The sequence below is a fragment of the Dreissena polymorpha genome, chromosome 6, assembly GCF_020536995.1.
Source record: "Dreissena polymorpha isolate Duluth1 chromosome 6, UMN_Dpol_1.0, whole genome shotgun sequence".
In the NCBI taxonomy this organism is placed as follows: domain Eukaryota; kingdom Metazoa; phylum Mollusca; class Bivalvia; order Myida; family Dreissenidae; genus Dreissena; species Dreissena polymorpha.
This window is the reverse complement of record NC_068360.1, coordinates 50424954-50439750: the sequence shown is the minus strand read 5'-3', so window position 1 is coordinate 50439750 and position 14797 is coordinate 50424954. Positions and strand designations below refer to the sequence as shown.

At 33.9% G+C, this 14797-nt stretch overlaps 1 protein-coding gene across 1 annotated transcript; it reads right to left on the bottom strand.

The window, feature by feature from the left end:
* Window positions 1-2832: 2832 nt before the first annotated feature.
* Window positions 2833-7317, bottom strand: LOC127836135 (caspase-7-like). Its single transcript, XM_052362567.1, has 4 exons — window positions 7148-7317; window positions 6249-6336; window positions 5811-5942; window positions 2833-5379 (listed from the first exon to the last, which is right to left on the bottom strand). The coding sequence occupies exons 1-4, from the start codon at window positions 7238-7240 to the stop codon at window positions 5105-5107; spliced, it is 588 nt and encodes a 195-aa protein (XP_052218527.1). The 5' UTR covers window positions 7241-7317; the 3' UTR covers window positions 2833-5104.
* Between the last annotated feature and the right edge of the window lie 7480 nt (window positions 7318-14797).

Genomic DNA, 14797 nt, shown 5'->3' with positions numbered 1-14797 from the left:
GGACGGACGGACAGACGACGGACAAAGACCGATCACTAAAGCTCACATGAGCAATCAGGTGAGCTAAACAAATATCATCACTCTCTGATAAATCATTGAGGGAAGAATAAACTTAGATATAGTCATAGAACGACAAAAAAATGCATCATTAATGATATTGATAATGGATATCAAAATAGTAATAGTATTATAATCTGTCATTTTATATCACATTCCTCTTTGAAATGGCCAGTATTTTCGGCATTAATTGTTCAATTAATTATTATTCCACATTGAAAAATGCCCATACCATAATATTGTTATTGCGTCACGATATTGATATGGCAATTTTGTGATTGGAAATGTAAGCCTGTATTCATGTACCTGTCTCATCCAAAACATGTGCATTCCATGTTGTCGACTTTGTTTTCCTGCTGTGTGTCTAAGTAAAAAAAACAGAGAAGAAAATAAGACAAGACATTATATGTCAGACATGGCCCGGGATATTTATCTGATGCAAAACATAAATGACCACTTAAGAAGTTCGACGATTCTCATCACATGTGTCGTTGAAACCTAGCGTTTGCTTCCACTTAATCGAAATGCAAACTGTAATCACGCACTGTCTAGATAAGCATTTTAACACATTTTATTTAAATCAAGCAATTAATGTGGCGTCTTTATCAGTGGACAGTTTTACGTGGTAATAACAAATGTCAAGCTTAACATTCTTACCGACTTTATGAATTTTAATTGTTGTTTCAAGAGAGGTCATAAAGTTTATTTCTGATGACCTTAATCGAAGTAAGCACACCTTGTTTTATGGCAACAATGTGCAAATAGCACGCAATTATGTACACGAGCTGCATCATAATCTAGCCTATCACGATATAATATTAAAGATTAAGTAGCGCATATTGAACAAAGTTGCACAAAGGATTTTTTACTCACTAAAATGAATGCATTTAAATTCACGAATCGACAAATCTCGGCATCACCCTTTATGGCTTGTGCTTTATATACATTGTATAATATATCAAGTGGAAGCAAAAATTTTGTTTAGTTATTTAATCAAAATATGATTATTTGCAAGTCTGTATGTTGGTATGATTTCGCGACATAATCAAAAGTTTGAGACAAAAATGAGCAAGTGGGATATTGGTTCATAAGTGTTGTATGATCAAGTTTTCTATTTGAGATTTACATTTCAATAAGATTAAAGTGTTTATGTTGTCTATATAGGTTGTGTTCTAAGTAAGGCCCGAGTTACAAATTAAATCATATAAAACAAGTTTATTTATATTTTTATCAATAAGGTATATCTGGTTTATCAAGGATACTTTACAAGTTATTGATTTATTTTTCAAGCTGTTCCCATGTCCACGTATTATATTACTTGTGACATTCTACGAGATGCAGTTAATGAAGTACACTGTTATTGTAAAGTGTTAATGAAACAAATTGCGTTCCGATCAAATTAATAGCGGTGCATTTTTATTTTATTATCACGATTCTATCATCATTCTAAGATCAACAACATACATGTTTGTTTTTTTACTTTTTTCCAAAATAAGAACATATAGAAATTTGCATGATCTTAATATTCACAAGTTTTACTTTAAGTGATAAAGTGCCGAAATTCTGAAACCTAGTTTTTTGTACTTTGACTATTTCACACGCATAATGAATATCCAGCTTTGAATATTTATTTTCATTAACCAAAAAGTCTAAGCAAACTCCATTTCAAAAATACACAAAAATGCCCACGGGACATAATTCTGCGAAACTTGTCTTAGCCAAAAGTCGCTCTTTTGCAACAATAGCGAATAAACATTATCTTAATATTGTTTTGATTAAAAAGACAACGTGAATAAACATAACAAGAATATCATTTCAAAAGTGGTACCAGAATATAAGCAAAATATGAATTTAAAATAAAAGACAAAGCATATCCGAAATTTCACTAAAGAACTAAAGATATATTAATGTGAAATTCCTACAGTTTTTGCAGATTGTTATGATGCGGCATCGTTGATAATGCAGCAAATATGAGTAAACCGTGTTGACATTAAAATCGTTAACAGTCGCTTTTAGATCATTCATCTGTGAAGCTGTGGTAAAGCATCGTCCCAGAAATAAACATTATACGTGTTTATAAACATAAACACACTAACAATATACATTCTTCAATTTAAAGCAATTATGAAAAGTAAACATTCCTGATATTTCAATCACCTCACATAACGGTTCTTCATTAGCGATAGTGTTCGCAAAAATCCGTCAATCATTTAAAGAGCTATCGATCACGAAATGCAAAGACTATGTATTCTATGGTAGAAAGAAGACATCTTAGCAATATTTCGTTAAAACTAGTCGCAGTACACAGGTTTTTCTTCACAATCATCCAGACTCTCTTCACTGTAACGTATTTATCTGACACCTTATAGTTGAATAGACAAACTTTCGTACGTAAAAAGGACGGAAAAGTCCAATAATAAATTCTTCCCTCTATGTCGGAGGGGGTGTGCATGAATGTTTAAGTTGAATTTATCTTGGTGGGATTTGCTTATTTATTTGCAAATCCGTTTTCTTTATTTCAAATGTATTTCAAAGAGTAAATTGTTATTATATTTTTTAGGGATTTACTTAGAGAAAAAAAAACACGATAGCAAAGATAAATTTATGATCTGATTACAGAAGAACAAAAAGCTTATTAAAGTTGCCTATCGACGGTATTTCCCAACAAGATAGGCATTTATTAAGACACGGCCAAGTACATCCTTTCAGACAGAAATGATTTAAGAAGCAATGTTATATAGATGAAATCATAAAAACAAATTTTCACAGCGCCAAAAATGTTTATTTCGACCGAATCCCTATTATGATTAGAATTCACGTCTACAAAAATATCACTTGAAGTGTTTACCTCTCCACAGTTATGTTATCAATTTGAGCATGCGGTACAACATTAACATTATATTCTTTAATATATTATTACTACTGTTTTGAGCGCCTTAGACAAATTTTGTAAAATAACTAAAATAAATATTCACTGGACCCTTGTGAAAACGAAATATTAGTATTCTTTATTACTTAATTGTTGATACGCATTTAAAGTTCATCTTATTTTCGAAAATAGTATAACATATTAACAGTCAATATGGCTCTTAAAGACAACGCTGACAGACTTTAAACGAACTATTCTGTACAAAATTAGTTCTTATTATTAAATCGATATCTTGCCTCCGTTAATCTTTTCCGGTCTACATTCTCAAAAGGAGACAGAAAAATCTGTCGTAACAATACAAGAAGTCTTCATACTCGAAAAACATTTAAAAATTTAGACATACACTTCCAGACAAAAACCAATATTAATATTTCCATTTTATTATTGGATACATATGTCATTATTTCTACATGAATGTTTAAAAAAAGTATGTGTACGGTGAGTAAAACTTATCAAACAAAAAACGACATATCTTTATTCGAATACAATTAAGGGGTTTTGCTGCAGTTTTGCTGATTTTTTCCATTTTATAGATATTGTCAAAAATTTATATTCAAGTACTACATTCAAATACTAAATGAAAAATGAAATAACAAACATAGGGTCACCGGCCTTGTTTTGATTTTATCCACCATTACATAACATGTACTTTTTCATTTAAACTGAAAAATATCTAATTGCATAAGAATGATCAATAACCTATAACATTGGCAACATGTTGATATTATATCAGCTAAGATACATCATATACCATTTAATTAAACCACAAACTACCAAAGAAATGGAGAACACAAGTTAAATTTTAAGAACCACAAAAATGAAATTAAAAAAGTTCTATCGAATAAATTTCTGATAAACTGCTCAAATACTTTCATCTACGTATTGTTATCATAAAACACAAATAAAAATGGGGGTCATCGCACTTTTAACAGAGATTTTGCTGTTCAACTATCCCTACCATCTATGTCAGATTTCATAAAATATAGCAATTTGGCTAAACCCAAGTACCGGTACATAGATTGCTAAAAATGTGCATAAGCTTTTGACATTGTTTATAATCTTTACTGGGATCTCAACAGCTTACCTAAAAACAACAATAATAATACAATATTTAGTCACAAACATAAGAAAATACGGTATCAAACTCGACCTTAATCATCAATAACTTACACGGACTTTTTTACAGTTTTTGGCATGTTTTGAAGTTAGTGATAAATGATTTGAATTGATAAATGTAAACAACAGATCTAAAGAACTCCAGTATAAAACAAGAATTAAATTAAAGAGAGAAAAAAAGTTTTTAAAAAGTTAGCCAAACCTAGGATCGAACGACTGACATTTGTTTTATGAATCCACTCTGTAATATTCGATTATTCTGGTAACACAAATATTGGGTTGTGATAAGAGCGAGTCGGTGTTGCTATAAAAATATCATCGTATAAATAAACTGCCGCAACACCCCTTAAAACAATGCAGATAACAATTTAGATGTTTTCAGAAAAAAATCTATATGTTTCAAAGAAACAATATTGGCAACAACAGCATAGTAAAATATATTTATTGTTGAAGAAATACCTGTGGTCCATAATTAAAACACGTCGCCAAATGTGTATGCATAAAATACACATAAAGAATGTGAAATTAATACCTATTTGTTTAACCATCCACATATGGAACACTAAATAATCATATTTCATTTGAATTTGTTAACAATTTTTTAACATAGTAAACTACTTAAAAAAAAGAAATTTTCATTTTTAACCGAAAGCGAAAATGTGCAATATCGATAAATCCATGATAAAAATTGTAAACGTGATGTTGCAATATTCCTGCATATTTTATGAAAAACAAATACATGGTTCCCGTGTTTTATTAATGCACATTTTAAAATCTCTGGTGATCAACTATTCTCTACCTAATGCTTGTCCATATATATGGCAAGAACAAGGACATTTCCCATATGACTGTCTAAAATGGAACATCATGCAAATGCACAAGTATCGTTCTGCATTTATAATGTTTTTGTCTGTAGGTATTGTATATAGTGGAAAAGTTTATCTTGTTATTCAACATTAGAATAATCTAATGAGAGATAAAGAGTATGAACAAAATTGAACTTTAGTCTGGTGATTTGAAATACAAGAAGCGAGTAAGTGTGGTCCAAACGCACGGCATTTGCGTGAACGTCCCATAATAAGGATGCTTCTTATCGCGGACATCGCGGACATCAGCCTGCTGTAATGGCTCCTTTAGACGAAACCGGTAACAGGACATTTGTTCCTTAACTATAACCATCATTTCTTCCAGGTGACAGGAGCTGTGTTTACTTTTAAACACCTCTACACACGTTTGGATGAAATATGACCCTTTGTCACTTTCAAACGCAGCATAGTCTGAAACATGTGATTATTAGATGGAAATCAGCGTTGAGCTGTCATATTTTAAAAGTCAAACAAAACTACCAGGATAAAAAATATTAGTAATCATAATCATCTTGATTATCATCATCATCATCATCATCAACATCATCGTCATCATCATCATCATCATCATCATCATCATCATCATCATCATCATCATCATCATCATCATCATCATCATCATCATCATCATCATCATCATCATCATCATCATCATCATCATCATCATCAGCAGCAGCAGCATCATCATCATCATCATCATCATCAGCAGCATCATCGTCGTCGTCGTCGTCATCATCATCATCATCATCATCATCATCATCATCATCATCATCATCATCATCATCATCATCATCATCATCATCATCATCATCAGTTTCTGTAATACATTAACCTTCGCCTACCAGGTGTGCTTGCATAGGCTATCAGTGCATCAGCATCAACGTGCACGGCAATTTCACTGTCAACAAATTTGATTGATGATTTTTGAAGATTATACCCTTGACCTGCCTGAATGAGAAAGACTTTTGGACGACCTGAAACCGAAGTGCGTAAGTCCGCTGCAACAGTTGCAATTTGGCAATACACATATATGATATACAAATATTACATGTAAAACCGTCTCGTTTTTATAAACAATTTTATTAAATATATATGACGTGGGTATAAAATTAATTTTTTGCGTTAGATATTTTATATTTGCGTTATAATATTCCGATGGCGAATCTGAGACGACCGCTTTATTCACCTAAATAAACGTTTAAATATTTTACGAGTATGATTTGCGTTTTTATTAAACATTATTTAAATGCTAATGACAATTATGAATGATTATGCATTACCTGTGAAATATGGTGAGTCTAGGTCATTGTTAAAAGTCTTTCTAATTTCTTCGATCTTATATTCGCCTTCGGTGAGGTCAATAATTCCCTGAAAAAAATGAGTCTTATCATTCTTTCCTCTTGTTTGGGAATATAATTCTCTGTTTGGTTTTAAAGTTGACGTTAGCAATTGAAGATATATTTAATTAGAAATCAAGAAGTTAGGCCGCATAAGTTCTCGCTTATATAATTATTATTGGGGAGTAAATATCCACTATATTAAAAAAATTGAAAGTTTGTCATTCGTCCGTCTAGTTTCTATGTCTGGGCTTTCTTTCAGCAACTTCTTAAAACTTTCGTCACCAAGATCGGGGGTCATGCGACTAGCACGATCCGCGTGTATGTTGTTTTTTTTCAAAATCTTAGAAAATCTAAATTTCTGAAGAAAAGCATTTCGGGCAAATAACATGTTCGACAAATTGTGTGACAGCATTTTACAATACACGATGTACATTATTGCGAATTTCGATTTATGCTCTGCGACGTTCAAGTGTTATATACGGCAATATGAACAAAAACTATTTAACAAAAAAACAACAGTAGAAACAGGAGGAAGCGATAAAAATTAATCTATCGTCATGATGTGCATGAAACAACCTGTAAATTTATTGGCAAAAATTACCTTGGAAATATGTTTATATATTTTAACATTGTTCGTACATAATGATCTGTCTTGTTTAGTCTGCTACAAACTTTGCTGTATCAAAAAATAGTTATGTTGATCTCATTATCTTTATTTTGCTTGACCCAGCGCATTGTGGAATATACATCAGTTAACCTGATATCCATGTGTATTTATATGGCGGTAAGGTTATTTAAATATATTTTATATTAATTAAACAATTATTCAATATATTTACCTTATGACCGTTTCCAAGAATCGCGCATACGAAGCAATATATATCTTTCTCGGTTTTCAACGTTTGTTTTGCTTTTCCAAGGTTGGCTATCATGTCATCAATGCTTTCACAATCATTATCTTGATGAATGTAATGTTTTTCTGGAAAGAATTTCTTAAGAGCTTCCGCATCAGCCGCTGAAACTGTTGAATAAATACAGTAGAAAAATGAAAATTCAAATGTAGTAATAATAATTATAATATTGATAATAATAATAATGATAATAATAATGATAATAATAATAATAATAAAAATAATATTGATAATAATAATAATAATAATAATAATAATTTTATTATTATTATTATCATTATTATTATTATTATTATTATTATTATTATTATTATTATTATTATTATAACAATAATAATAATAATAATAACTATTATTATTATTTATAATACTAATAAAAATAAGATGATGATGATGATGATGATGATGATGATAATGATGATGATGATGATGATGATGATGATGATGATGATGATGATGATGATGATGATGATGATGATGATGATGATGATGATGATGATGATGATGATGGTGATGATGATGATGATGATGATGATGATGATGATGATGATGATGATGATGATGATGATGATGATGATGATGATGATGATGATGATGATGATGATGATGATGATGATGATGATGATGATGATGATGATGATGATGATGTTGATAATCAAGATGATTATGATTACTAATATTTTTATTTTTCTATTTTATTTTTATTATTATCATTATTATTATTATAATCATTATCAAGAAAAAGTTGATATAATACGATCGATTACGGTGTTAAAATCGTCAGCTTGCATACCAGCCTTATTATTTGAACACCTCAGTATCAGGAGGAACCCTTGAGTTCCGTTTTCGTATTTAGGCGCTGAAAAAAAATAATAAAAGATTCAATTACGAGTGTTAACCTGGAAAAGCGATATATTTAAATGTACGTTGTTGTTTTTATTATAATATTTTAATCTCGTTAGTTATGGGAATAGTTTGACTCATTTGTTAATAACTACAAACTTTACAGCGTGTATGATATAATAATATGAAAAGAACAGACAATAAATCGAACAGTTTTCTAGCAAGATAAGTCTACAATGAGTAGACGACTAGAACACAATTCCTATGCGTTTATGTATTGTCATAAAAAGTCTTCTTTGGGGATTTATGGAGTGTTCAGCGTAGAGATAGAACTATGTAGCTCGCCCAAAGCTCACACGGGAGGAAAGGTACAACTGGTTCTCATTTTACACCAATCTCTCAGTCATGGTTCCGGGAACTTTACCCAACTACAACCTGGTAACAGCCCTTGGTGGCGGGCGAAACGAATCGAGGCGGCTGGAAAGTTTCGTGCGACCAGCTGCAAGTGTCAGAAAGGAGACGGGCTCTGCAAATTAAAACTCAAGCCCATTAAAAAGAAATGAAGATGACAAGATAAAATAACATCAAGCCGGATCGGGCCGGGCCCGGATAAACAACGACGCGCATCCCACTGCAAATCTCAATGCCGGAGGCTAAAAGTTAGCTATCGGAGCTAATCCATCGATTAAGTTTACAACTGAGGCAAAACGATAGGAACATGGAGCGTAAGGCCACTCCATGCGTTCGAACATATCTACGAACTGACAAATGAGCTGAATAGTTACCGCTGGGATCATCGGAGAAGCTAAGATCATGTTGCTGTGCTTCAGAGAAAGATCAACAGATGCAGGGCACACTAAATGGTTTAGCGGAAAGGATACCAAATATCGCAGCGTGGTAACTTTATTCGTTAAGAAGAAGGAAAAGAATAGCTTCATCAATTGCACCCAGTCTCCAGATGGCAAAGCTACATCCGTATCTAAGCAATACCTCACAACATCACCATCATCCAGAACTGCGCACCAACATACTACAATGAGATCGAAACGTTGTATGAAGATTTAGAGCGTATCAAAGGCATGGTCCCGGGGAAAAACGTCCTTATCGTCAAATGAGACTAGCACGCCAAGTTGGACCAGACCCCTTACAAGACTGGTCAGGCACAATATGTATATTCGTCAGAGAGAGAGAGAGCAATGACAGCGATCTGGTAGGTAAATAGTCAGATCGACCTGAAACTGGCACCATAACGGTTAAAAGCAAGCCTAAACAAGAGGAGCACAATAAGGTTTAATGGCGCAGACATTGCGGTGACAATAGTATTCATCAAGCTGAACACCAACATCACAAAGAACCATCGCATCAGGTTTGACTGAAAGATACAACTGAAAGATCATATATACCCCAAGCACTGATAGGTGGCAAGTTTTCAGGCAAAAACATCCTAGAAAACTGGCACTGGCACCATGACCAATAACATCAATTAAATTCTGTAATCGGCCGAAGAATTTATTGGGAGAGAGCGATGGAAGAACAAGCTATGGGTAACAACATATGAAACAAAAGAAGAGAATTGAGACGTGAGAATTTCACAAGCCTGGAATCCATGACAGAATACCAGAAAGTTATTGAGGAGAAATACCTCAACGTTGACAAAGAGATGACCACACTAAGCAGCTGGAAGTCCTACAAAACTCTCAAGACCCTCATGAAAACTACGCCAGAGTTATAGCATATAGGTCTTGTTTAACTTGATAAGATAATGCAGGCGACCTTCGAACGCCACCAGCCTTCCATCAGCATCGGTCGTAGACCACTCTTCAAGATGAGACTCACAGATGACATTGTCCTCATAGTGTAACACTTTTTCTGTAAAGTCATTATTGTACCAGTAACAAGATATGCGAACTGTTTTGTGGAGAACAATGACGTAGACCATATCTTACGGTCAGAGCGGTGTTAATTATACACGAAATGCATAGGTGAACTGGTGAAATGGTCAAAATAGCCTAAAATGGGAGAAATAATGTAATGACCACAAAGTGATGGACATTGTTATAATCAATTTATATCTATATTTTTTAGTGTTATTAGTTTCTGTCAAAGTGATGGATAACACTGTTTACTTCCTTAAACAAGTGTGTTAACCCCCCAAGATTACCAGTTTTGTATAAAATGAGGCGCATTTTCTCACTGAGCCGAACCAGATTCGTTAGAGAATAGCACAAGTGTACTTCCCAATTTAAGGCTTCATGGCAAAGTGCTGGAGACGGACAACTGTTTGGACGGATTATATTTGGGTTGGAGTATCTTGCTATTTCATTCCATCTTGTTTAATTTCTTAAATAAGAATTATATGCAATTACAATACAAATGAACATTTAACCAAGAATAAAAGTCGATATATTCTACAAAAGGACTTGTTGCCTTCTATTTACAAACTGATGAGTATTTTAACGAACCTTGGACATTTAAAGGAAAACAAAAAATTACACAACGCGATTTAAATGAACTTTTGAACATTAATATATTCATATAAGGGTAGAAGTGCCACAATAGGTCGAACCAGCAGTGAACTCTTTGACCTTATCGACAGCCTCTATTAAAGGGAATACGCATATTGGATGCAGGTCGGCAAGGAGAAGTCGAAGATACTGGTGAACAGCAAGAACAACAATAGTGCAGACATCATCAAGAAAGACCAGAAGCTGGAAAAAGTGACGAGCTTCAACTAATTGGGAGCAACCTAGTCCAGGATGGTACCAGCACTGCCGAGGTCCGACTAAAATTTTCAATTGATAGCGCAGCGTTGACCAGACTGAGCAGATTGTAGACAAGCAGCTCTAACAGCCTCTCCACCAACCACACCAAGTTTCTCGTGGTCCTTATTCTAATGTACTGCTGCAAGACCTAGAACATACATGCTGACAGAGAACGCAGGATACAGGCCTTCGAACACAAGTGCCATCGAAGATTGCTCCGCATCTATCATATAGAGAGCATACATCAACGAGTACGTCCTTGACCCACAAGAACCCCTCCCGGCGACCATCAAATGACGAAAGCTGGCTTGGTTTAGACACGTGCCAAGATATGACTATTTGTGGAAGACACGCTAGAAGGAGGTAGAAAAGCTCGAGAGACAATGTGAAAGAATCGACGTCCCTCCTTATGCAAGATCTACTCCCAGTAGCTCATAACAGGCCTAACTGGCGGATGATGTTTCTGTCGTAGACCGTCATTTCCCCCGAAACGATCAAGGGAATGATGATGATGATGATGATGATGATGATGATGATGATGATGATGATGATGATGATGATGATGATGATGATGATGATGATGATGATGATGATGATGATGATGATGATGACGATGATGATGATGATGATGATGATAATAATATTTCTGCTGCAACTGCTGCTGCTGTTGATAATGATGATGGTGGTGGGGTGGTGATGGTAGTGGTGATAATGATGATGATGATGATGATGATAATAATATTCATGTTGCAACTGCTGCTGCTGTTGATAATGATGATGGTGGTGGGGTGGTGATGGTAGTGGTGATGATGATGATGATGATGATGATGATGACGATGATGATGATGATGATGATGATGATGATGATGATGATGATGATGATGATGATGATGATGATGATGATGATGATGATGATGATGATGATGATGATGATGATGATGATGATGATGATAATGATGATGATGATGATGATGATGATGATGTTGAGGATGATGATGATGACATGCGTCGTGCGTAATTCAAAAAAGATCTATGCAATATTGGTGGAACGCTATAAACATAATATAACATTAAAACATTTCCGACGCAGGCTTTGGGAATATGATTGGACTTAATGATTAGTGCAAGTATATAGACTTAAATAATGTTCGTCAATGCAAACGATTGTGTATGATTTTGTCATCATGTTCGGGCACTGTCTACTGCTAAGGCGCGTATAGCGAGTTTGTTAAGTTCATAAACATGTATATATTTAAATAGCAACAGATAATTACAAATTTGAAATAGTTATGAAGATTGGCCCTTGCCATTCGAAATATTCGTATCTCGTCGGCTATCTACACCTGTAATTTATTAACAGATATAACATTCATCGGGTTGAATGATCCATCATATAAGTTAAACATACGCGTTAACTCGTTAAATATTTAAATAAATGTAAATGAAGTTTATATGTATTTATTATTTTTTATTGTTATAATATTAAATAATAAATACTAATATATCATGGTTACGTGATAAGGCGGGAAAAGTCGCATTTTTCGAGCTCGTAAAAAATATTTAAATAACTAAGTTAATATATATCAAATACATTGTATAGTGAACAGAAAATGATATAAACGTGTTTATAACTGATGGATATATGTTATGGGGAAAGATAAACAAGGAAAAGTGGAGGTAGTAGTGGAAGTGAAATTGGAAAAGTAAACAAAGGAAAAAAAATCAACCGAAAAGGCCCGTCCGGAGATCCACACGTTTCGGCGAGTTACATTTTATATGGGACAAATGCTGTGCTATATGAAACTGAGTGTGAACCATCTCTAGAAATTGTAACAATGTGTTTAGTGAATGTGTGAGTAGTTTTGCAAGTAAATCTGATCAACAGAAAGTCCCAACTATGGCAGAACCATTAAATTGTGAGTTGTTGGGATTCTTGAAAAAATTGATACACGAATGGATAGTTAAGAGAAAATGTTACATACTCTCGACGAAGAAGTAGACAGGAAGATCAGAGGTTTTGAATCTGAACTGAAAAAAGCTTTGGCTAGTGGTCAATGACAAAATCATGAAATTGGGGGATCAAGTCGCAAATGTTGAGGAAATAACTGAAAGTATAGACTTTGCTCTGAATCAGGTTAACAGTATGGTAAGTGAGCTGGAGAAACAGAGAAATAATTTACAAGATGAAATAGTGTATTTACAATCCAAGTCAATTTGGAACAATTTAGTGTACATGGGCATACCGGAAACACGCTACGGCACGTTTGAAGACGCGAAACACGAGCTGCGAAGAAGCAGCCTCAATACAGTTTGAGCGTATGCACCGGTCACCTGGGTAGCCGACGCTTGGCAACACTAGAAACATTTTTGCCAATTTTGCTTTCTTTAAAGACACAGAACATGTAAGGAAGAGATGGATGGAACTGGAAGGTAAGCGTTATCGTGTTTTTGAGCAAATCTCTCCGGAAGTCTTGCAAAAAATGCGGCAATTGGTGCGAAGGAGACGAGGAGGCTGGGTAAACGGGCGTACCTGGCCAACGACAACCTCTACATAGACGGACCTCCGGTGCGAGCGTAGGAGCACGACGGTGGTTATGTTAAGATCCTTTCATGGAACATCAACGGTCTAACAGACTGTAAAAAGTCATGCTCTAACTTTGTAAATATTTTGAGCAATCACGATATATGTTTTCTGTATGAATCATGGAAAAATAGTAATAGCGATATAAATTTAAGTGGATATTAACCTTTTTACTTTAAAAAAAATATCCAACATAAAAAAGTTCGATTAAATAGTGGTGGCATTGTTTTGAATATTAAATCTGAATTATCTGAGGGTATTGAAATTGTAAAAAATCACTATGATTCAATTATTTAGATAAAACTTGACCACACTTTTCTTGAATATTCCAAACGATATGTATATATGTGTTATTTATTACCTATGTATGGGGGCAGGAGTCTCCAGTTTACAATATACATAACGTTGATCTTTTTAAAATTTTAGAAAACGATATTGCTTACTAATCTGAACGTGGTCAAATTTTGTTGTAGTCGACCTAAATAGTAGAGTTGGAAATAAATATGATTATATTGTTCAAGACATGATTAACACTGTATATGATAACGATGGTTATTGCCCAGATAACACCTTAGTTAGGGCCTCAGTAGATAATTGTGTAAATAGTCATGGTGTAAATCTACTAGATTTATGTAAAGTTACAGGTTTACGCATTGTTAATGGCAGAGTTGACAATAGCTGCAAGCATACTTTTATTCTCATAACGGTACGTCTGTCATTGTTAATTTGTTGACAAAAGAAAACAGCTTTTCAACTTTATCGGATTTTGCCGTACATGACTTCAACGAATTTAGTGACCATGCCCCGCTTCATTGCTCCTTGTTTTGTAATAATGTCCCATCAGAGTTTAAGTCATACACGGATGTCAATTATAAATGGGACGATGTTTTACGCGAGCAATTTCGCTCAGGGATTATTTCTTTGTTACCTACATTTCATAATATTGTGTAAAATATAGATTTTTCAAGTCGTTCATCAATCAATTACGTTTCGAATAGTTTTACTGATACCATTCGCAGTGTTGCGGACCCGTTATTTTCCAAAACCAAAAGTTTATAATACAAACCCTAGTTTCAATGTAAATACCTGTATAAAGCATGCGGAATGGTTTGACCATGAGTGCGTTACTGCACGAAATTTGTACCACGCGCTTGACGTGTTTTTAATTCATGTAAAACAGATATAAATAGAGATTGTTTATGTTCAAGTAAGAGATACTATAAAGATTTCGCAAGAAGAAAGCTTGTTGTTAAAGACAAAAAATGGTGAATATTGAAAATTAAAGGAAGCACAAACCAAGGGACTTTGGCGATTTTTCAAATCAAAACATAGCGTCATAAATAATAAAATATCTTTAACAGAATTTACAAGGTTTTCTAACAATATTATTCA